The sequence below is a fragment of the Xenopus laevis genome, chromosome 3S, assembly GCF_017654675.1.
Source record: "Xenopus laevis strain J_2021 chromosome 3S, Xenopus_laevis_v10.1, whole genome shotgun sequence".
Lineage (NCBI taxonomy): Eukaryota > Metazoa > Chordata > Amphibia > Anura > Pipidae > Xenopus > Xenopus laevis.
The window spans coordinates 100,451,722-100,476,799 of NC_054376.1; the positions used below are offsets into that span (position 1 = coordinate 100,451,722).

The 25,078-nt window shown below is 40.5% G+C and overlaps 1 protein-coding gene across 2 annotated transcripts in view; it reads left to right on the plus strand.

The window, feature by feature from the left end:
* unc5a.S (unc-5 netrin receptor A S homeolog) overlaps window positions 1-25,078 on the plus strand; it is a 245,473-nt gene that overhangs the window by 213,368 nt on the left and 7,027 nt on the right. Inside the window, exons 8-15 of one of the 2 annotated variants that reach the window (XM_041588683.1) lie at window positions 8,779-8,817; window positions 11,566-11,751; window positions 12,686-12,961; window positions 15,727-15,814; window positions 16,579-16,747; window positions 20,111-20,344; window positions 24,277-24,426; window positions 24,514-24,678. In XM_041588683.1, coding sequence (XP_041444617.1) covers window positions 8,779-8,817; window positions 11,566-11,751; window positions 12,686-12,961; window positions 15,727-15,814; window positions 16,579-16,747; window positions 20,111-20,344; window positions 24,277-24,426; window positions 24,514-24,678 — 1,307 coding nt within the window. The remainder of the gene's footprint in view (window positions 1-8,778; window positions 8,818-11,565; window positions 11,752-12,685; window positions 12,962-15,726; window positions 15,815-16,578; window positions 16,748-20,110; window positions 20,345-24,276; window positions 24,427-24,513; window positions 24,679-25,078) is intronic. The other variant, XM_018254612.2, reaches the window with a different exon arrangement.

A 25,078-nucleotide genomic window follows, 5' to 3' on the forward strand; every position in this document is an offset into this window, starting at 1 on the left:
CCCCATCCTCTACCGTTTCTAACTTTACCACAACATCCTCATCCTCCACTGCTATGGGCACCCCACGTAACACTTCCTCCACCACCGGCGCCCCTTCTTCACTGGAGTCAGAGGAGTTATTTTCACATGAGTTTCTTGAACTGAGTGATGCGCAACCATTATTGGCAGAAGAAGATGAAGGAGATGAGGACGTTACACCAGATTTAATTCTGGCAGAGAACACAACAGAGATGGACATAATGAGTGATGAGGAGGTCCCCGCTGCTGCTTCCTTCTGTGAGCTGTTAGAAGAAATTGATGCATCTGAGGAGAATGATGATGAGGAGATTGATGTTTTGTGGGTGCCCAGTAGAAGAGAGCAAGAGGAGGATAGTTCAGATGGAGAGACGGAGAGTCAGAGAGGCAGGAGGAGAATAAGACTTAGAAGAAGCAGGGAGGACAGCTCGCAGGGAACAGTAGGGCAACAACATGTATCGGCACCTGTGGTCAGCCGGCCAACGCACCCGCCATTGCCGCCAACGCCGCCAACTTCTACTGTTACCGCCAGATTGCCAGCTTCAAAAAGGTCAGCAGTGTGGGATTTTTTTAATGTGTGTGCCTCTGACAAAAGCGTTGTAATTTGCAATGAGTGCAGTCATTGGGAAGCCCAACAGCCACATAGGTACAACTTCTATGCGAAGGCACATGAACGGCAAGCACAAAGCACTTTGGGAGCAACACCTCAAAGGCAACAGACAAACTAAAAGCCACCCTCCTTCTGGTCCAGCATCTTACTGCTCTACCTCTGCTGTCCTTGACCCGTCTGAACCACCCTCCACTCCGCCTTCCACCTTGACCACCAGTTCCCATTCCCAGTCATCTGCCCCCAGCCAAGTTTCTGTGAGGGCCATGTTTGAGCGTAAGAAGCCAATGTCTGCGAGTCACCCACCTTGACCACCAGTTCCCATTCCCAGTCATCTGCCCCCAGCCAAGTTTCTGTGAGGGCCATGTTTGAGCGTAAGAAGCCAATGTCTGCGAGTCACCCCCTTGCCCGGCGTCTGACAGCTGGCTTGTCTGCACTCTTAGCCCGCCAGCTTTTACCATACCAGCTGGTGGACTCTGAGGCCTTCCGCAAATTTGTAGCAATTGGGACACCGCTGTGGAAGGTACCCAGCCGCAATTTTTTTTCAAAAAAGGGAATACCACACCTGTACCACCATGTGCAGAGCCAAGTCACCGCATCTCTGTCACTTAGTGTTGGGCCAAAGGTCCATATGACTACTGACGCATGGTCCTCCAAGCATGGTCAGGGCAGGTATGTCACCTACACTGCCCACTGGGTGAACTTGGTAATGGCTGGGAAGCAGGGAATGTGTGGCTCAACAACAACAGTGGAGTTGGTGTCACCTCCACGGATTGCACGCGGTTCTGCCACCACCTCTACTCCTCCTTCGCTCTCTACCTCGTCTTCTTCCTCTTCTTCCTCCTCTGCTGCTGGGTCCTCCTCCTCCACACCTGTGCACCCCCAGCTCCCCCTAGGCTATTCGACGTGCCAGGTACGCCGTTGTCATGCTGTCTTGGGGATGACGTGCCTGGAAAGCAGAAACCATACCGGATCTGTACTCCTGTCATCTCTGCAGTCACAGGCCGATCGGTGGCTGACCCCACACCAACTGAAGATCGGAAAAGTGGTGTGTGACAACGGAAGCAATCTGTTGGCAGCACTGAGACTGGGCAATTTAACACATGTGCCCTGCATGGCACATGTTCTGAATTTAATAGTCCAACGTTTTGTCTCGAAGTACCCAGGATTCCAGGACGTTCTCAGGCAGTCCAGGAAGGTGTCGGCCCATTTCAGACGTTCCTACACAGCCATGGCACGCCTTGCTGACATTCAGCAGCGGTACAACATGCCAGTCGGGCGTTTAATTTGTGACAGCCAGACTCGCTGGAATTCAACGCTCCTCATGTTGGAACGTCTGCTGCAACAACAAGAGCCGTCAATGAATACCTGTTTGAACTGGGTGGTAGGACTGGATCTGCACAGCTGGGGATTTTTTTCCCACGTTACTGGGTGCTTATGCGCGATGCCTGCAGGCTCATGCGCCCTTTTGAAGAGGTTACAAACATGGTCAGTCGCACCGAAGGCACCATCAGCGACCTAATACCCTTTGCTTTCTTCCTGGAGCGTGCCGTGCGACGAGTGACAGATGAGGCTGTAGACCAGCGTGACGAGGAGCAGGAAGCACACGATTTCTGGTCAGAATCACCAGAACGAGCCCAGGCACCTGCTGCAATGCAGGGAGAGGTGTCAGAAGTGGAGTCAGAGGAGGAAGGTGGCTTTGTGGAGGAGGAGGACCAACAGGAGCAGGCTTCCCAGGGGGCTTGTGGTGACCTTTTGGGGACCCCTGGTCTTGTACGTGGCTGGGGGGAGGAGACCGTGGATGATGTAGTCCTTGATAACGAGGAAGCGGAGATGGATACCTCTGCATCCAACCTTGTGAGAATGGGGTCTTTCATGCTGTCATGCCTGTTGAAGGACCCCCGTATCAAGAGGCTTAAGGAGAAGGACCTGTACTGGGTCGCAACGCTACTAGACCCTCGGTACAAGCATAAAGTGGCAGAAATGTTACCAACGTACCACAAGTCCGAAAGGATGCTGCATTTACAAACCAGCCTGCAAAACATGTTGTACAATGCTTTTAAGGGTGATGTCACTTCAGGAACTCATCAACATTCCAGGGGCAGAGGTGCCAGTAATCCTGCCACGAGCGCACCTGCAAGGACAAAGCACTTTGGCCACTCTGTAACGTCAGACATGCAAATGTTTTTCAGTCCAAGGCAGCGCCAGAACCCTTCTGGATCCACCCTCAAAGAACGCCTCGACCGGCAGGTAGCGGACTACCTGGCATTAACTGCAGATATCGACACTCTGAGGAGCGATGAACCCCTGGACTACTGGGTGCGCAGGCTTGATCTGTGGCCAGAGCTGTCACAATTTGCCATGAACCTCTTGTCTTGCCCGGCCTCAAGTGTCCTCTCAGAAAGAACCTTCAGTGCAGCAGGAGGGATTGTAACTGAGAAGAGAACTCGCCTAGGTCACAAAAGTGTGGATTACCTGACCTTTATTAAAATGAACGAGGCGTGGATCTCGGAGGGTTACTGCACGCCGGAAGACTTGTTCTGACTCCCCATGCAGCTGTCCTTCTCTGCACGCCTCATGACTCCACACACAGCTGTCCTTTAGCGTCCTCCTCCCTCCGCCACCGTTACAAACTAGGGTGCAAACCCTACTGGTTTCATTTGAATCCAGGTAAATCCTGAGTTTTTCTGGCCTCTGTGCTTCAGTGGCTGCAACCAAAAAAATTAATATTTTCAGCATTTATATGGCATATTTTTTCTGGCCTCTGTGCTTCAGTGGCTGCGACAAAAAAAAATGAATATTTTCAGCATTTATATGGCATATTTTTTCTGGCCTCTGTGCTTCAGTGGCTGCGACAAATTTTTTTTATATTTTCAGCATTTATATGGCATATTTTTTCTGGCCTCTGTGCTGCAGTGGCTGCGACAAAAAAAAATGAATATTTTCAGCATTTATACGGCATATTTTTTCTGGCCTCTGTGCTTCAGTGGCTGCGACAAAATTTTTTTATATTTTCAGCATTTATATGGCATATTTTTTTCTGGCCTCTGTGCTGCAGTGGCTGCGACAAAAAAAAATGAATATTTTCAGCATTTATATGGCATATTTTTTCTGGCCTCTGTGCTTCAGTGGCTGCGACAAAAAATTTTTATATTGTTAGCATTTATATGGCATATTTTTTCTGGCCTCTGTGCTTCAGTGGCTGCGACAAAAAAAACATAATTTTTCAGGAAAGTACACATGCCTAATTTTTCAGGGTTCTGCAACAGTGACAAAATCGCATCTTTTATGGTCACCGCAGGTGATCAATAAAGTAGACCAAAACTGGGTCCACACTGCAGAATCAGTGTTTTTTGGTTCACTTCACTGTACATTGAATTACCTCTGCCTGACCGTGCACGTGCGCACAAGCACGGTGACTGCTAAACACACCACTACAGAAATATTGCCACCAACAGGACGAACATCCTGGAGGTGACAAGCTCAACTAGTAATTAACAACTATTATTTGCTCACTTGACGGTATCATTCATTAAAGCTCTTTGCGTTTTTTTGCGTTGCAGTAAGCGCCGCGTTTCGTCTTTGCGTGTGAACAGGCTGTAACCTTTACACGACTTGATTGGCATGTAGACGCCGGACGTTTTAAAGCAGTTTATTACACAGGTTTAGAAATGTAGTGTGATTTCTGCCCTTTACAGCACAAAATGCAGCGCTGTGTCAACAATGTATTTTTCAGAAACATTTTTGCCCTTGATCCCCCTCTGGCATGCCACTGTCCAGGTCGTTGCACCCTTTAAACAACTTTAAAATCATTTTTCTGGCCAGAAATGTCTTTTTTAGCTTTTAAAATTCGCCTTCCCATTGAAGTCTATGGGGTTCGCGACGTTCGCGAACCGTTCGCATTTTTGACGCAAGTTCGCGAATATGTTCGCGAACTTTTTTTCCGACGTTCGCTACATCCCTACTATTGTCTAGATAAATATGGCATTTCTACCATATGGCTTAAGTGGAAGACTTGCAGGGGCACCAATAAGATGTTCCCCAGTTACACGCTCTTCTACAGAATGTATTAAGGGGGATGTATACAGCCATATTTTTTTTCTAAAATTTTTTCAAACCATAGAGGTCGCTGAATAAAGAGAATCCTGAAATGACAATCCTAGCTTCCCTTGGTATAGCTGACCCTCTATTTGTTTATATTATCAGTGGCATTACACAACATTTTATTTCTGGCACTGAACACCAGCATTATTATCTCCCCTTCTAATATTTGATTATCGTGTAATATATTCAGGCAATACCTCAAACTTATTATGTCCAATGACAGCAAAACGCAGCTCTAATTTTTCTATTGTATGTGTAATTGAACTAGGGGGCAAAAAAGGAGGAGTTTTATGGCAGGGTCATTTCCCCTTTAAAGGGAACATAATGATTTTGTGCCAATCAAATACTACTGAAGGGCAACTCATGGGATACACGAACATGTTATCAAAGGTCAAAGCAAATCGGAAAATGCTGTCATGGAAGACAATGTCAATCAGTATCTTTTCTTCCAGTGACTTATTATATGAAATATTTGGGTTAGCAGAAATGATGCACAAACAGCCCTCCAGTCCAGCTATATTGAGCTCAGGATCATCATGTGCCTTTGTACTGTACATACTGGTGGGTTCATGGGAGAGTGTAATCCAACAAACTGATATCACATTGTAACCCTATAAGACTTCCCATATGTCCTGTGGTTGCAGTATTCTGCATCTATGACTGTTTACATTTCAGATGGTATTAACATATGTAAGTGCAATGCAATATTTTGACCCAACAACATGATGTGACATTGTGTTGCACAGATACCATGCTTTCTAATTTAAAAACAGAGTATTTGTACATAATGTTTCTGTTAACAGCTTGTCTCTTCTGAAAGTTAACTATACTATCAATGATGGTTAAGTATTATAGCAAAAATAAAATTACAAACGATGCTGCAAAGATTTTAGTAAACATGCTAGAATGTAAGTATATGACATTATAGCATATTTAGAACTGTTGGTTACCAGATGCCCAAATACACTAGTTCCATTCTTGTTGCGCCTCATCAGTGCAACACAGAACTAGCAAGTCACAAGTATAAATGCAGCCCCACATCACAATCATATAAGAATGTATTTTAATGTGGACAATAATTGCACACCTAAAGTGTCAAATTATTTTTTTGCACTGACGGCACAAAGAGTTGCCATCTGAAATCTGGCTAAATTTGCTCCCTGTCCACCCAACCCTTCACTTTTTATCTATAGCACTCCATGGAACCATCTTGAATTGGAACCCTAACAGGACTCCTGTCTGCCCCAGCAAACCCAGTCTGTAAATTGTATATTATCATCAACTAGGGAATTTTACGTAAATGGAAAAAACTATAGCAAAATATATTTATTTTAGATATATATGGAACATGGAGGAGCACTCACCAAACAAAAACACAGCATGACTGGGTGCACTTAAAATGTGTATAAAAAAAAAATTCTGCACTCAACAGGCCAAGCTAGAGTAACTGGTTTTAATAAACAAATTCCAACGTTTCGATCACGCTTCTACATATATACAGTCATATGAAAAAGTTTGGGAACCCTTCTTAATTAATTTGTTTATCATCGGCTGAGCTTTCAAAGTAGCAAATTTCTTTAACTATGTAATGTGCCTTATGGAAACAGTAGTATTTCAGCAGTGACATAAAGTTTATTGGATTATAGAAAATATGCAATATGTATCATAACAAAATTAGACAGGTGCATAAATTTGGTCACCCCAACAGAGATATTACATCAATATGTAGTTGAGACTCCTTTTGCAAATGTAACAGCCTCTAGATGCCTCCTATAGCCTTTGATGAGTGTGTTTATGGTCATTGGGGTATATTTATCAAAGAGTGAAGTTAATAGTGGAGTTCCGCCACTAGAGTGAAATTCCGCCACTCTCCATTCATTTCTATGGGATTTTTATAGGCGTATTTATCAAAGGGTGAACTTTTACTTTCACCCATTGATAAATACGCCTTTCAAAATCCCATAGAAATTAATTGAGAGCTGTGGAATTTCACTCTAGTGGCGGAACTTCACTCTTTGATAAATTTATCCCATTGTCTTGTTGGAATATCTAACCCCTGAGTAACTTCAACTTTGTGACTGATGCTTGAACATTATCCTGAAGAATTTGTTGATATTGGGTGAATTCATTCGACCCTCGACTTTAACAAGGGCCCCAGTCCCTGAACAAGTCACACACCCCCACAGCATGATGGAACCTCCACCAAATTTTTACAGTAGGTAGCAGATGTTTTTCTTGGAATGCAGTGTTTTTCTTCCGCCATGCAAATCACTTTTTGTTATTACCAAATAACTACATTTTTGTCTCATCAGTCCAAAGCACTTTGTTCCGAAATAACTATGTCTTTTCGAAATTATCTTTTGCATACAACAAGCGACTTCTTTCTCATCACCCTGCCATACAGATGTCCTTTGTGCAAATTGCGCTGAATTGTAGAACGATGTACAGATACATCTGCAGCAAGATGTTCTTGCAGGTCTTTGGAGGTGATCTTTGGGTTGTCTATAACCATTCTCACAATCCTCCGCATATGCCTCTCCTGTATTTTTCTTGGCCTGCCAGACCTGGGTTTTACAGCAACTGTGCCTGTGGCCTTCCATTTCCTGATTCCATTACTTACAGTTGAAACGGACAGTTTAAACCTCTTTTGCTTTTTGTAGCCTTCCCCTAAACCAGGGATCTCCAACCTTTTGAACCCGTGAGCAACATTCAGAAGAAAAAGGAGTTGGGGAGCATGAAAAATGTTCTTGGGGTGCCAAATGAGTGCTGTGATTGGCCATTTAGTAGCCCCTATGTGGATTATCAACCTACATTGAGATTCTGTTTACCAGTACACCTGGTTTTTATACAACTAAAACTTGCCTCCAAGCCTGGAATTCAAAAATAAGTTCCTGTTTGAGGCCACTGAGAGCAACATCCAATAGGTTGTAGAGCAACATGGTGCTCACGAGCTACTGGTTGGGCATCATTGCCCTAAACCATGATACTGAACAATCTTTGTTTTCAGATCTTTTGAGGGTTGCTCTGAGGATTCCACGCTGTCACTCTTCAGATGAGAGTCAAACAGAAGCACAACTTGCAATTGGCCAGCGTAAATACCTTTTCTCATGATTGGACACACCTGCCTATGAAGTTCAAGGCTTAACAAACTAATCCAACCAATTAGGTGTTGCCAGTAATCAGTATTGAGCAGTTACATGCATTCTAATTAGTAAAATTATAAGGGTACCCAAATTTTTCACAGACAGTTTTTCACATTAGATTTGATTTCATACAACTGAATACTGCTTCACTAAAAATCTTTGTTCAGTACTAAGATGTTCCTGGGAAATAAAGACATACCACTGTTGTCTTTTTTGTTGAAAGTGGAAATTATTATGCAGGCTAAGAGGGGTTCCCATATTTTTTCATATGACTGTATATATATATATATATTAGCATCCCCAGACAGTCAGTGCTTTACAGGGCATGTTGGGTGATGTAAGTATAGCAACATCTGGAGCATCACAGTTATCAATCTGTACCAATCTGTGTTGGCATTTTATATACTAAATACATTGGTATTTTATAAATACTTGATTGTCTCTGCTGATTATGTGTCTCTATTTTAATAGCCAGGACTTTATCATGTCATCATTAGTATCGAGCGCCTGCAGTGCAAAGATCCCACAAACAGTAGCTCTTCTGAACTACTCCGGCTGCTTGAAATGGCTGGAAGTTGTAGTTTAGCAACAGCTGGGGAGTCATTTTTGTGGAATCCCTGGTATACTGTAGCTCTCTCCATATTTAACAACATAATTTCATTTGTTTGCGCCTGCTGTGATACAAATTACACTTGCAGCATCTGTTTGGCATTACCCATACCATGTGCCATCTACAGTATAAAAGGCATTGCAGCCATCCAGCAAAGAGCAATATTTTGCTGTACTGAAAGCATTAAAACATTTTAAAGTTTAATTAAATGTCCCTTAAAATCTAATCCTGATTAACATCCCCTGGGGAAAAGAATGTTGATTTTATTTCATGAGCTAATACATTTTCTTTTCATGCAGCCCTAATCATGCCTTTCAACACTGTAAAGCCCAACATAGGTAGGTATTTTGTTATGGTACAAGAGACTCAGTCACCTTATGTGACTCTCTTTGTGTCATTGAAACATTCTGCAAGTGTCATTTTAGCAAAACTGCTTTACCAACTGTAGACTTTAAGATATTGTTGAATAAATACATAAATTGTAGTAAACATTTATCATTTAAAGACTCAGGCAGAGTGCTAAGGATGCTGAGGACCCCAAACTCAAGTTTTTACTGAATAGTCTGGGTTACATACACAGAGCAAATGGCAGCCAGTAAATTATAGGAAATATGTACAGTAGATAGTTAGTTTTATATATATGGATAAACAGATAGCAGGTGTAATGGATTTGGAATTTAGTGGAATCCCAGCACATATAAAGAAATGGACAATAGATAGAGAGTACGATAGATAGATGACAACGAAAGAGAGAGAGATGATTTAAAGTAGCGTAAGAGTATCAGAACATGTTCCACGTGTTGCTGTGGGTGGGCTTTCTTTCCTCCCTCCTTTACCGAATATACATATGCAAATTAGGGGTTGGACTTTGTTTCAGGATTTCACCAAATACTTCCTAAAATATTTGGGGTTTTACATTTTGTCAGTAGATGGAGTCTGCAGCAAAAAGTAATTGCAGAGAGAACTCACAACTAAAATACTTGGAAAATGGAATTGCTGCAAAGGGGCAGATTTACTAAAGGGCGAAGTGGCTGATGCTGTCGTCAATAGCATAATCGCCCGCAGGGACATCGCCAATTAACGGGCACAGTCGCCAATTTGCTAGCGAAAGAGAAAGGGGGTAGAGTCATTTGCATTCTATCACCAGATGACAATTCGATCTGGAGAATGGACGTTATTCTGCAAATTTACTGAAGTGCAGATTTTACTGCCTTTGCCATCTCAGACCATGCGAAGTGTTGTAAAGCAGTTAGATCTTCCTCAATCTTCTGTCACTTACAGAAGTAAGTCAAAGTCCAAACAACACTGGTGTCTTTTCCTTTTTCCAGCCTGATTGTCTGCAAAAGTCCTAACTCCAACTTTTTTTGGCTAACCGTTTTCCCCCATACATTTGCAAACATATGAAACATTCATTTTACAGTGGGCTCATGTGTAGGGCATTAGAATAACTCTATTGTCTTTATTAAGATTCCCTGGACATGTGTTTTAAAAAGTGTAATTTGTAAGTATATGCACCAATATTTAACATAAAGACGTCCATACAACTTTAAATTTCCCTCCCTACGCAAATTGACCTAAGCGCAAGATCCCTAGTGAAGTTTCGCTAGGCAGAAATGAACGCTGACGCATCTTCACTCAACTGCTCACATTGCCAAAGTAATGCTGGCGAAAAGTAGCCAGCGTTCAGCGCCCACGACAAAACTCCCCATTTTAGTGAATAAGCCTAGTCTGAGCAAATTTTACGATGGTAAAATGTTGCTCTGGGTGCGAAGTGGACGCTGGTGAATTTTCGCCGGTTAGGAAATTTGCCCCAAAGACTCCAGGCAACCATGAACCAGTCCTCTCAGCATTATCATTGGTCATTTCTACAATATTTTGAGATACATTGGCTGCAAAGACTACTGAGGACAATTGCACACATGGCGATTCCAAGCACTATGTTGATCAGACTACATGTGCCATAGCCCTTGAAAGAACAGTAACATCAAAAAAGGAAAGTGCTGTAAAGTAATGAAAATATAATGCAGTTTTGTCCTGCACTTGTAAAACTGTTCTTTGCTTCAGAAACACTACTATTGTTTATATAAATAACCTGCTGTGTAGCAATGGAGGCAGCCATTCAAAGGTTTGGTTACACAGCAGATAAGCTCTGTAGAAGATAAAGGTGTTATCTGTTATCCACTATTTATCCTGTGCCATATAGTCTTTTTTTCAATTTCTGCCATTGTACACAGCAGCTTGTTTATATGATCTATACTAGAGTTTCTGAAGCAAACAAATCAGTTTTACCAGTGCAGGGCAAAAGTACATGATATTTTCATTACTTTAAAACGCTTTCATTTTTTGATGTTACTGTTCCTTTAAATTCTAAATCTATAGCATGATAAATTACAGTACTTTAACACAAAAAAAAAATACAGTCTTTTGCATGAAAAAAGACAACCAGTCTTGCAGTTTGCATATACAATAAACCCTTGAATTTGTTAGATGAAAAGAGGTTGGCTACACCAGCCAGCCCTCTAGTTGGCTCTGCATTCGGGTCGTCCTATGATTAAGTGTTTATGACACGAAACGCGTAAGGCTGTGGACACAATAAACTTTCTTCACTTTGAACTAATGGCCTGGTGGAAGTTTGCCTTCTTTGAGTGCCTGCTCCCTATTGGTTTTTCGGGTCTGCGTGAGTATTCCGTTCAGGAGGCTTAACAGGATTCTGAAACAAGACAAACACAATACCTGTGCCAGAAGGAGGAAACTTATACAAGCACTTTCCTTCTGTGACACAGAAATCATGTTCAACTGTACCAGCATCTCCCTCCCTATTTGGCAGAACCCTTACAATGAATAATCTTTCCAATATTGCTGATTTAGTAGAATAGATAACCACTGTCTGCAATATAATTTTCCATATATAGATCATACACGTATGCCTGTACCATTACCTACCAGACTATTGACTCAGAAGGTGGGGCAGGCAGGCCAATTATCTCAGAATGTATGATACTCTTCTAACTTGAAAATAAGCATGTTATCCAATGTCTACTCCTAAATCTGTCACGTTATTGTTTATGTTTTATTGGGTGGAGCAGCTGTAGGTGCCCCAGAGGATGTGGCTCTGTACGTTGGCGTTGTTGCAGTGGCTGTGTTTGTAGTTCTACTACTGGCAGTGATACTGGTGTGTTGGCGCAGAAAGGAAGGACTGGATGCAGACGTGGCAGATTCTTCGATCCTCACAGCTGCCTTTCAGCCTGTCAGTCTCAAACCTGGGAAAGCAGGTGAGGCCCTGTCTGTCCAAAACCTTTTACTCGGAGCGCTTCATTTTCCAAAGTCGCCCGAAGTTGCCTCACGAGGAAACTTTGGGCGACTTTGGAAAACGAAGCTCTCCGAGTGCCATCCCACCGGCGATTTACATTCTAGACGGCAGTTGGCAGTTCGGGGAGATTAGTCGCCCTGAAGAAGAGGATATTTGTCAATGGTCGAAAATGACTCTTTCAAATGCAAATAAAAATGACAAAGCCGCATAATCTACAATATGTTCTGAATATAGTGATCTTGCAACAAATTCAATGTATTTGCAGAACCTCCAGCATTTGATTTCCCAAAATCAGGGTCTATGCAAGGACACAGCAAGAGGGTTGAAATCAAAAAACTAGACACCAAATCAACAAATACTTGCCTTAATAAAAGTTGACATGTAGCGAATATAATATCCAAATGGTGTCAACATTCCAGTGACAAGTGCCTTGGTATCTTGTGTAGGGAAATCATTACTGGCAGGAGTAGTTCTTAGAAATGAAGTCAAAGATTCACGATGAAAGAGAAGTTCTTGTCACGTTACGCTCTGTGTAAGGCAACTGGGTGCCCATGCAGGAATGCGTAAGGTTTATATCTATCCTTCATTATTTCCTCAAAACACTTGAAGTTTGTGGAAAACGTTTTAGAAGATTTTTATTCCTTATATTCCTCTTATTTTGTATTCTGTATTTAGTTTAATACAATGTTAGTCTGGAAAAATTTGACTTGTGTCTGTAAAAAAAAAATATTAAAAATATTGTAGCAAGCAGACGATATAATACTGTATATTTAAAAAGAAAACATGGACTTTTATGTCTACTTTAAAAACTGATATAAATGAAGTTCTGTTCATAAACCTTATTTAAAAACACCCCAGCATTGCTGATGTTGCTAATGTCAATGACTCTCTCCTAGGTCAGGCTCATTTATTGACAATTCAACCTAATCTCAGCACAGCCACCATGACCTATCAGGGATCACTGTGCCTTCGGCAGGATGGTGGTAACAAGTTTCAGCTCACCAATGGACACCTCCTATCCCCAATGGGCCCCGGGATACCAAGGGAGCACAGTCACACTTTACCCCGCCTCTCCACACAGAGCTACTACCGGACGTTGCCCCGTGGAAGCAGCAATATGGCATACGGCACATTTAATTTTCTTGGTGGACGTTTGAGAATCCCAAATACAGGTATTAGCAACAACGATGAAGGCTAATTAATGTTAAATGCACATCAGAAGATATATATGCAATTTATTAGGAGACAGTTATCATGGTACAACATCCTAGTTAGGGAGCTTATTTTAAATGTTTGAAAGGTCTAGAATTTAACAACTCGGTGCGTTTTTGCAGATGAAACAAAACTATGAATTGCTGTAGAGAAATCTCAATATTATAATCCTAATTAGGGTTCCTAGATGGACTGACAGGATGCATTTCTAAGTGGCAGTCTGACAGATTAGATTTAATGTAGATAAACGCATGATTATGCATGTGTGGTGTGGGACTTAACATGCCAATTAGACCCTTAATAGAACTATGTTTAATGAATAATGGATGGAAAAGGTTCTAGAAGTACTTAAGTATTACTGTCTTTGCAGTGGCAATTACACAAAGCAAAATACTGCCTTGTGTTAATAGATATAAGGAAAGGAAAGCTTTTTTCTTTTAACCCTCAAAAGTCTTGTGTTAAATAATCAGTATCTCTCAAGAGAAGGGAGATTATGCTGATAAGGGTGGTTATATGTTTATAAAGATAGTCTTCTTTGTCATGTCTTACCATATAAGGTAAGATAAGTTGTCATTTAGGAAAGTTTAGGGGTATGAATGTAATATGAAAAAGCCAAACACTTCTCTAATATTCTGTGGTTTCGTGGGGAGCAAAAGGAAAACCCTATGTGATTAGGAGGTTTTTATCTTCAATTACAAAAAAGCATTTTTACAGCAAGGGTTTTGTTTATTTACTTGGGGTAATTAAGGAAAGAGGGTGGTTCCTGTAGTGTATAGTGATGAGCAAATTTATTCAGCTGCCATGGATTTGCAGAAAAATTTCTAATTTAGACATGTGCGAATTTTTTTCGCAAAAGAAAAAACACCAATAGACTTTAATGCATTTGGACAAAAAAATCTCCATAAGTACAACTCCCATTGGCTTTAATGCTTTAGGACAAAAAAAAAAAAAGTCTCCATAAGAAAAAACGCCCATTGACTTTAATGCGTTAGGACAAAAAAGTCGCCATAAGATAAAACACCATTGACTTTAATGCATTAAGAAGAAAAAAGTCGCCATAAGAAAAAAAGTCAATTGACTAATGCATTTGGACAAAAAAAAGTCTCCATAAGGAAAAGCCCATTGACTTTAATGCATTAGGACAAAAAAAGTCGCCATAGGAAAAAACTCAAATTGACTAATGCATTTGGACAAAAAAAGTCGCCATGGACTTTAATGCATTAGGACAAGAAAAGTCGCCATAAGAAAAAACGTCCTTTGACTTTAATGCATTAGGACAAAAAAAGTCGCCATCAGAAAAAACAACCATTGACTTTAATGCATTTGGACAAAAAAATCTCCAAAACAAATGCATTAGGACAAAAGAATCTGCATAAGAAAAAAAACGCCCATTGACTTTAATGCATTAGGACAAAAAAAGTTGCCATAAGAAAAAACTCCCATTGACTTTAATGTATTTTGAGTAAGAAAAATTGTTGTGCGTGTAAAAAAAAGTCACTTGTAAAAAAGCTCATTGACTTCAATGCGTTTCATGAATTTTTTGCCGTTTCGCGAATTTTTTCATTCATCACTAGTGCACTAGAGAAACCTATCAATGATTCACACATCCAGTGTCGTTCTGTGGCCACTAAAGCAAATAAAGTTCTGTCTTGCATAAAAAAGGGCATTAACTCAAGGGATGAAAACATAATTATGCCCCTTTATAGGTCCCTGGTAAGGCCTCATCTGGAGTATGCAGTGCAGTTTTGGACTCCAGTCCTTAAGAGGGATATAAATGAGCTGGAGAGAGTGCAGAGACATGTAATTAAATTGGTTAAAGGGATGGAAGACTTAAATTATGGGGGTAGACTGTCAAGGTTGGGGTTGTTTTCTCTGGAAAAAAGGCGCTTGCGAGGGGACATGATTACACTTTTCAAGTACATTAGAGGACATTATAGACAAATGGCAGGGGACCTTTCTACCCATAAAGTGGATCACCGTACCAGAGGCCACCCCTTCAGACTAGAAGAAAAGAACTTTCATTTGAAGCAACGTAGGGGGTTCTTCACAGTCAGGACAGTGAGGTTGTGGAATGCACTGCCGGGTGATGTTGTGATGCTGATTCACTTAATGCCTTTAAAGGGATACTGTCATCAGAGCACAAGTCATGTAACTTGTGCTCTGATAAACTGCAATCACTCTTTACTGCTGTACTGCAAGTTGGAGTGATATCACCCTCCTCCCTTTCCCACCAGCAGCCAAACAAAAGAACAATGGGAAGGTAACCAGATAACAGTTCCCTAATGCAAGATAACAGCTGCCTGGTAGATCTAAGAACAACACTCAATAGTAAAAACCGATGTCCCACTGAGACACATTCTGTTACATTGAGAAGGAAAATCAGCAGCCTGCCAGAAAGCATTTCTCTTCTAAAGTGCAGGCACAAGTCACATGACCAGGGGCAGCTGGGAAATTGACAATATGTCTAGCCCCATGTCAGATTTCAAAATTGAATATAAAAAAATCTGTTTGCTCTTTTGAGAATTGGATTTCAGTGCAGAATTCTGCTGGAGCAGCACTATTAACTGATTCATTTTGAAAAAATTTTTTTCCCATGACAGTATCCCTTTAAGAGTGGCTTGGATGATTTCTTGGACAGACAAGGGGGTGAATCAGGAGGGAACAATTTAGCTGAGTGTAAGTAGCACTGTACTGTGTTTTTATATCTCTGTCAATCTATTCTCAGGCCTGAGTATGCTCATACCTCCCGATGCAATTCCCAGGGGAAAGATCTATGAAATCTACCTTACCCTGCACAAGCAAGATGATGTGAGGTAGGTGCCAATGTTAGAGGTTTTAAGGTTTGTGTCAGACAGTCTCTTTTGCCCACAACAGTCTTCTCAAGGAGAACCACAATATGCTCCATTTCTGCTCTTACCAGTTCACTTCAATAATAACCTGCTGCCTCAGGCCAGGTAGATATCACTAAGGAACATTCACCTAAAAAAAACCATGACACATTATTAACTAGTCCCTTCCAAAAAGGCAAGAACTTACAGTCTTTGACCTTCTTTACAAAATTGTGGATATATAAGACTCAAGATAATCAGCAATCAGGAAAAGAATGTAAAAAAATAAGTCCTATACCACAATCTGATATTTGTCTTGACTCTCCCATATATTAAGGTCTTACTGTGATTGCTGAATGAGCAACATGACAACATACAGAGCAGGGAATCCAACAGGAAATACAAAGACTGTATAAGTGGGGAACAGGAAAGGTTATGTGCCCCCCTAAATTAACATCTCATTCCATTTGTGAGTGTCCAGCTCACTGTGTTTTACATGGGTGCTTGGGTAGTATGTCAAACATTATTATTATCTGCAGAGACAATTCTGTATGAAGCCAGAATAAAACCATAATCAATACCTTTGTATGGAATTCAGGTACAATATCCTACAGGTAATATTCTACAACCTCACAGCTGTGAATACGGGATAAGTTTGGTTAATTGAATTAAAACAAATGTTCATTTGCTACCATTTTTTGCCTTTATATCTCACATCTTTCTATTATTCTCTTTTTTTCCTCCTTGAGGTTACCTCTAGCTGGCTGCCAGACGCTCTTGGGCCCCATCATTAGCTGTGGCCCCCCTGGTGTCCTACTCACCCAGCCAGTCATCCTGGTGATGGACCACTGTGTGGAACCCAGCCTGGAGAACTGGACTGTGCGCCTGAAGAAGCAGTCTTGTGCAGGAAGCTGGGAGGTAACTCGCATTGCTATGCTAATAAACCTCAAGACCAATGAAATATGAAAAAAAGACGCTATACGAACATACAGTAGAAGACATTCATTTTTTACATTTTTTTCTCCCGAAGTATGAGTGAAAATAAGACAGATATGCAAGCAGTACATATGCTTCCCACAGTCATTGGACTGGCAGAGAGTGCTGTGTGCTCAGCGTTTTCACATTCTAAGAGTAGAAAAACATAAACAATCATTGTCAAAACTTTAATTTATGGATATAATAACACTGTACATAATAATTTATAGCTCTATTGAGTAGAAAACAAAACTGCTCAACAACAAAACAAAATGAATACAATGAGAAACCTCATTATTCTTTTGCCTTAAACATTGTGGACAAGCGGAGTGATAATTTTAAAAAAAAAGAAATATATATATATATATATATATATAATTATTTGCATGCTACTTGTACCCTCTAGGAGACAACTTTCCATAATTTAGAACTTTCTATATATCAGGTTTTCGGAATAAGAGCTCCCATCTCTGTAATATGACCCCCCTAATGAAACACAGATATTTCAGTTTGTAATAATTCACCCTATTTGTTATAATATGTATATAATATTTATAAAATATTATTTATTTGTTATATTTAAAAATAGTAAGGCATAAACAAAAGCATCTCACATCATTCTTGCCTTATCCTTTCTAAAGCTTCAGTTGCTTTTAAATTACTGAGTAACTGATCATCCATTCCCTCAGTACTTGTTTTCCTCCTATAATATATTCACCTAGAAATTCCCTCAAGTGCTCACCCTGTGGCACTTGCAAGCACATTTAAAATTAGTATTTAACCCAGTGCTTTATCAAACCAGTGTGTAGTCCTTTAAATGTGTGAATTTGCTACAGGTCTAATCATCTCTAGCAACCAATCAGTAGGTATCATGTACTAGTCACTTTAGTTGCTATGAGTTACTGCACCTGGGTAAACTGCCTTTTATTACATATGGGGGTTAGTAGGATGCAGACTGGTGCTGTCCAACTCAATAGAGACTCTGAGTCAAGTATTGTTGTCATTAGATAATGGGGGACAACCAGAAAGGAAAGTTTCTTTGACATGACCACACTTTCTTTTCAAGCCATACCTGCTTCAAAAAGGGACTAAAACATTTTGGAATCGTGCTATGATTATCTTAGTTAACCAATAAAGCTATCACCTTTATACCACTTTGATGTTTTTTTGTCCTGTAACATGTATATTCTACTGGGAACCAAAGTTCTCTTTTGTGCATCCATTGTGTTTCTCTTATAGTCCATTCTTTTCTATGTCTTTTCTCCTCCTTTCTTTTACCCCTTCAGTCTTTCTTCCTCATGCTGGTTTTTGTTTTCTTTCCCTTAACATCTCATCATTTGATCTCCACCGCATCTCTTTACTTCTCCCACATTCCCTGCTTTCCCCAACTCATTTTTCTTACCCCAAAACATGTGTGTACCAAAGAAGCATTTATCTTCTCCAATCTCCTGAAATAAAGAGGGGTATACAGAAAGTAAAGAGAAGAAGAATTTGCAATAAGGAGGATGCATAAATAAGAAATTGGTGGAAAAAGCAGAAACACAGAGGGGAAACAAAAGAAAATATTTTTTCCCCTCCACTCTGTTATCCCTATCTTACTTATCCTATCTCCCTTTTCTCATTTATGTTCTTTACCTAGCATCCCCTTTCATATGTTCTACCTTTCTTACTTTTCTCACTATTTTGCTTTCTACCTTTCCGCTCTCCTCTTCTCTCACCTAAAGCCATATTTTCTTATTACCCCTTTCAGCATTTCCTTTTTATAGGCAACTTCCCCTCAGTAGAGGGGATTTATCATGGGTGACTAATCACCAGGTCTGCCACAACCCTAAACGTGAACTTCCCCTTTAAACAATTCCATCTATCTTTTGATTTCAGTCTAAATTAGTATTTTGTTAACTAAGTATTTTTTATAACTTAGTTGCAGGGGTTTTGTTAAAACACACATGACACACAAACTCCAACAATCCTCTCCCAGAGTAACAGAGAAGAGATTGCAGAGGTTGTTGTTCCAATACAGCTGGATGTCAGTGATGTTTTGTGTATTGCAGTTTTTTTTCTAGTTAGCTGTGTCCTAATCCCTGCAAGTTGTAGATCAATATGATTCTTGTCCCTTTGGCATGTCAGGTTCATAATATTAAGTCTCAGAGTCACATTATGGCTAACGATGTGTGGTCTTTCAGTTGATAAAAAGTTGGGTAGCTCGAGGTTGTAGGATGATGGAAAACCTTGAAATAACAGCATATGTCTCTTGCTGATTGTATATACTGCACAGAGCACTGGCTAATACATTTGACTATGAATCACTTGAATGTTGGGTACCTTGGGTGTAGAAACTCAAGCTGGTTCTCTACAGATTTATAATGCTATGATGCCTTTTCTTCTCCTTAATAAATATCAGGCTGTGGGCTAAGATTAGATTTGCTTTTATTTTTCCCTATATCACACTACATGCTGAGTTACATCTTTGATTGCACTTGGCAGGGAATGTGTCTGTAATTTTGTATTGGCAGTAGGTTAAATATTAGTATTCCCTCTATCCTTTTAATTCTTGACGTACCTTCAGTGGGGTCCATTTATGTAACAAGCTGATACCTTGGGTAATATTATTGGGTTTTGCATTTTTCTGGTTGTGACAACGAAGTCCAATCACACGCCTTGGGTTGCTGCAATAAAGAGCTTTTGCCAAAAAATGCTGTGTTTCCACAGATTAGACTGAGCTTTTTTTTGCATTTTGTGCCTTGGTAGTCTTAGTTCAGCACAAAGCAGGCAAAAGCTCCCCATCTACTTGTGAACAGACAACCAGAATATTATATTTTACCTCTCTCTTTCTTTCACCTACTTATAAATATAAAAACCCCATACAATTGAATAGAGAGTGGTAGAACTTCACTGCGGGGGCTGTGGCAAGCTCTGTGTCACGGTTTGATAGAAATAGATGTATTATTAGACCATTCATTTTAGGAGATTCGTGTCTCTATAATTAACAACAGTTCCTGAGATATTAATGCATTTACTTTATACTGGGTAGCAAGGGTGGGATAGATGCTCGTAGTAAAATTCCCTTCCTATCAGGTTGCAATACACGAGATTAAATACACAGCTTGATTTCCACTAATAATGTTTGATTTAATTCTGCATTGTGCATTGGAGCCAAGTGTTTATGGAAGTCACTGGGTCATTATTATTTATTCCACAGAGATTTAAGATTCCAGGTTCTATTACTTGTGCAGTCAGCTGCAGATACAGAGTATTGAGTTTCAGTAGGGGTCTTCATTTGCTCAGTGTGTGACTTTGCTGTTACAGGATATCTTGCAGCTTGATGGAGGAAGCCCATCACACCTCTATTATTGTCACTTGGAATCCCGCAGATGTTACCTATTCACCGAGCAGCTGGGACGCTTTGCTCTGGTAGGAGAGTCGCTCAGCATGTCGGCCACAAAGCGCCTGAAACTGCTGCTCTTTGCACCACCCTGCTGCACAGCTCTGGAGTACAGCATGAGAGTGTATTGCATCAACGACACACAGGATGCCATAAAGGTGAGACAACAAACAAACTGGAACTGCTGCTGCTGGATACATTCAGAAAACCTAGACCTGATGAAGTTGCTCAAAAGAGATAAAAATGCATTTCAGGGGGAAATCTAGAGGGAAGATTAAGGGTAAAGACAGACAGATAGTGAAGAAGCACGCACTCCATGGACCAACAGATATAATAAAAGATCTTTATTGGAACAGCTAAAACAATGATCCTTCCGCGTTTCGTATCCAAAGATACTTAGTCATAAGTATGACTAAGTATCTTTGGATACGAAACGCGGAAGGATCATTGTTTTAGCTGTTCCAATAAAGATCTTTTATTATATCTGTTGGTCCATGGAGTGCGTGCTTCTTCGCTATCTACGTTGAAATTACTCCCCCAGCTACGGGTTCGGGGCGCTGCACCCGGGCCACTCTGCAAATTCGGTGAGTTCTCATATATACAAAGATTGCCGTGTTTGAAACTTGAATGCTGTGTACTGATTGAAACTACACCCTCCAACGATAGACCCAGGGTCTTTACACCTGGGTCCTACTCTGCGCTGGGTGAGCAGTTAACTTTTGGCTTTATTTGGGGACTAAGCCGATAATAATTTTCTGTGTGTAAAGACAGACAGAGTTACTAGTAGTAGCTACTTGTCACAGCCAGAAAATGCCAGAAAATACTCTGCCATAGATAATGCTGAGAATTGCCTTTGCTAAAACATACATAGAGACAGTTAGTAATTATCAGCATTGTCTATTTTTGTACCCGTGACAAGTAGCTGCTTCTACTAACTCTGTGGGGCACATTTACTAAGGGTCGAATATCGAGGGTTAATAAATATTCGAATACCGAATTCGAAGGATTTTGCGCAAATCCTAAGATCGATCGATCAAAGTAAAAATCGTTCGATCGAACGATTCGAAGGATTTTAATCGATTGATCGAAGGATTTTACTTACATCAAAAAAAGCTTAGAAAACTGATGGGGAAGGTCCCCATAGGCTAACATTGTACCTCGGTAGGAAGTATGTAGTCAAAGTTTTTTTTAAAGAGACAGTACTTCGACTATCAAATGGTCGAATAGTCGAACGATTTTTACTTCGAATCGTTCAAGTTTGAAGCCTAATCGTTCCAGTTCGAAGCCTATTCGACGGTCGAAGTAGCCAAAAAAACTCAAAAATACTTCGAAATTCTAAGTTTTTTCACTTCGAACCCTTCATTCGAGCTTAGTAAATGTGCCCCTTTGTGTCTTCACCTTTACTCACAGAATTTTGGCTAAAGGGATACAATCAATAAATGTGCTACATAGACAAATTATAATATAGCATATAATATATGATATAGCTTGCTAAAATATACACCAAAAATGCAAACAACATAAGAAGAAAGCATAATGTCATTATTCAAACTTTATAACTGCGATGATCCAGAGATGTTCAAAATACAACACCACTCCTCAAAATCTGCAGTTTTTACACCTGTCCATGCCAATACCAGCATTAGATAATGCCAGTTAAAACTAACCTTCAGTATATATAGTAGTTGTATATAGAATGGTGGGATATACTTTAAATAGGCTTGCAGAATTGTGGTGCAACTATATATCGCTAGTGCCATTGCTTTACCTCTTGTCCAAGTGGCCTAAAGTTAGACTTCAATCCCTAGAGCACCTGCAGAATATCACATAAGTTTCCTTGCAATACACTATACTGTGCAGTACCTTTGTCTCTGAGGTCCCAGGGCCCCTGATATCCATTACATAACTCTACTAATAACCACTCCAATGAATCACTGTTCCTGCAGAAAACAGGTCAGCCTTCACTGTTTAAACAGTTTACTGCATCAATCAAGTCTCTAGTAGATTGGATGGTGACATGCTGGGATTGCATTGTTGCTTCATAGTGTTATGATCTTGACCAGAATCCTAGGTGTGTGTATATTTTGGAAGGTAATTGACGTCTGAACCATCTGACTTTGGGGCAGGGTCTCTTAAACTCAAGACTTAATCCAACTAAATCAGCCTGCCACTGCCTTTAGCAGTTTAGCTCATAAAAGTATTGAATGCATACGGAACATCGCCATTACAGTCATCTTGCTATTGAACTTAGAGTACTCATAACAGGGAATAAGCATTCATTCCATTTTTTCTTGTGTGCTTTGTGTGTCTGTGATAAGGAAATTGGATTGTAAACTTCACTTTAGCAGAGTAATATGAATGCTTAACCATTCTCCAAATAAGACAATAAATTACAATAAATGTCTGGGATTCTATAGCACAGCTCCCATTCACCTTGCTTTACAGTACAAGTGGCCATATAGAATGCCATACAGACTCAATGTCCCTGGAGCATGATTGCACAACATACTCAGCAGTCCACAAACACAGTTCTATTTCTTTAGCTACACTTTGAGAAGGATTAATTTAATGAACAATTCCTTAATCTGTTATTTATTTGCTGGCAAGGTGAGAGTAATCAATGAACAACCCCCACCCTGAGATTCAAGGCCCATTTGTAGTCCAAACGTTGTGTCTGCTGATTTTGTGTATGAATTAAATGATTATTTATTGTGGGACATTCCTACCTATTCTTATCCCCTGCAACTCCCATCCAACTGCTTGGTCATGTTGGTCATTTAACAGGTTAAAACAGCAGACTGACATTTTTGGAGACTGCAGTGTGTTTCAAGCATTAGATGAGTCCCATCCCTCTTGTCATCTTTTAAAGAGCTCTCGCTACTATTGTTCAGACAAGTAATGCAGGCAAATGACTGAACATGAAAAGGGTAGGCAGCTGTCACTCAAAAGCGCAGATAGACAATATAGCTCTTTGATGGTTGTCAACAAGGCTTTACTTTAGTAAAGCACTCTGCTGGATAAACCATGCCTATATCTTATGGGAGACTGGGTTTTCTCTAAAAGTTTTTCATTGTTTGCCAGTATAGACCAATCAGAGTTCAGCATGGAACTTTAAAAAGTCATTTTCTAATTTCCTCCTTGAGAATTCTTCTGCTTTGTGCCTCAACGCACCTTTAATACTTAGGGATCATACACGTGAAATGATCTAAAGTACAAAAATGATTTTGTTTTTCTTATTAAGAGTTAAGATCCCTATGATATTAGTAGATATTAGCAGTTTTAGATCTGTATAGTCAGTTAATCCTATGGCCGCGGTCTCTGACGTTCATAGCGAGATGTTGCAACAAAAGCCTTGTATTAGAAGCCTAAATGGGTGCACAGCCCAAAAACAGAAAGCCAAGATGGAGGGAAGTCATTTCATAGGACTGATTATACATTTAGATACCACTGGCTGTAAAAGAGCACCTGGGAAAGATGTGATAATAATGAAGTAAATCTGTACTAGGCACACGTAAGACGCATGCCAGCCTTCACAATACACATTCAGGTAATGAACGTGGCAAAGCAATCATGGCAAACTGCACTTTAGCAGCAATGAAAAGGAATCGTTATTTTCTCTTCTCAGAAAAGAGAATTAACATTAATCTTTATTTTCTTCACATTCATTGTTTATGGATGAAGTAAGAAAGAACTCAGCACAGGCATTCACTTACATCATCCTCTCAGCCAACCGTACGTGTCTATCACTCCCTGTGCAAAGCTTCAACAAGAACAAAGTTCATCAGCTGTGTAAGAAAGCGAGAGTACCAAGCAATGGAGTGGAAAGGCAGCCAGCTGTGCCCAGCCAGAGAATAATACCCCAGAGGAGGGTAGGGTTGCATAGCTGAGGGCTTGCCCATATCCCATGTTATACACATGCATGTGTAGGATCATAGACAAACACACACTCCCACGCACAGAACTAGTAATGTGTATGAGCTGGTTTGCAGGTGCTGCTAGTTACACAGGTATTTAAGCCACTTCTTTCTCCAGGGAAACAGTAACATACTTTTTTATTAAACTCCAGACTCTTTTCCTGTTTGTTCTGCAGGAAGTAATTAATCATGAAAAGCAGCAGGGAGGGCAGCTGATGGATGAGCCACGTCTGTTGCATTTCAAAGACAGTTACCACAACCTACGCCTTTCTGTACATGATATGCACAGCACCCAGTGGAAAAGCAAACTCCTGGCCAGTTACCAGGTAATGGGGAAAATGAACATCACCTCTATTTCTATGCTGCTACTGATTGTACCGTTTGTTCCTCATCTCTACCATCGCCCTTTGTAGGAAATCCCATTCTACCATATCTGGAACGGGTTGCAACAGAACCTTCACTGCACCTTCACGCTGGAGCGTTTCAGTCTCGGCACTTGGGAACTCGCCTGCAGAATCTGGATGTGGCAAGTGGAAGGAGACGGGCAGAGCTTCAATATTAATGTCAACCTTAGTAAGGTGAGATGGCAAGTAAACTCTTACACTCTCACACTTTCTGCATTGTAGATACCAGATAAGAATTTATTTAATAATACAGGCTCCATGGAATTTACCAAACTAGCAATAAAGTCACACATACCAGTCAAACTCCCACATTCATTTGTTGTTATGTGTGCACCTTAACTAAACGCTACTATCCTGTCTTTCTCTTGCCCTCTGTAACATCTATCGTTTACCTGTGGCCACAATGCAGGTCATGTACAAACAGAATAAAGAGAATAGCATATACCGTATATACTCAAGTATAAGCCGAGTTTTTCCCCCAAAATATGCTGAAAAACTCTACCTCGGCTTATACTAGGGTCAAGCGCAAAAACATCTAAGAATAGTCGCCGGCTTCTAAGAATAGTCGCCTGCG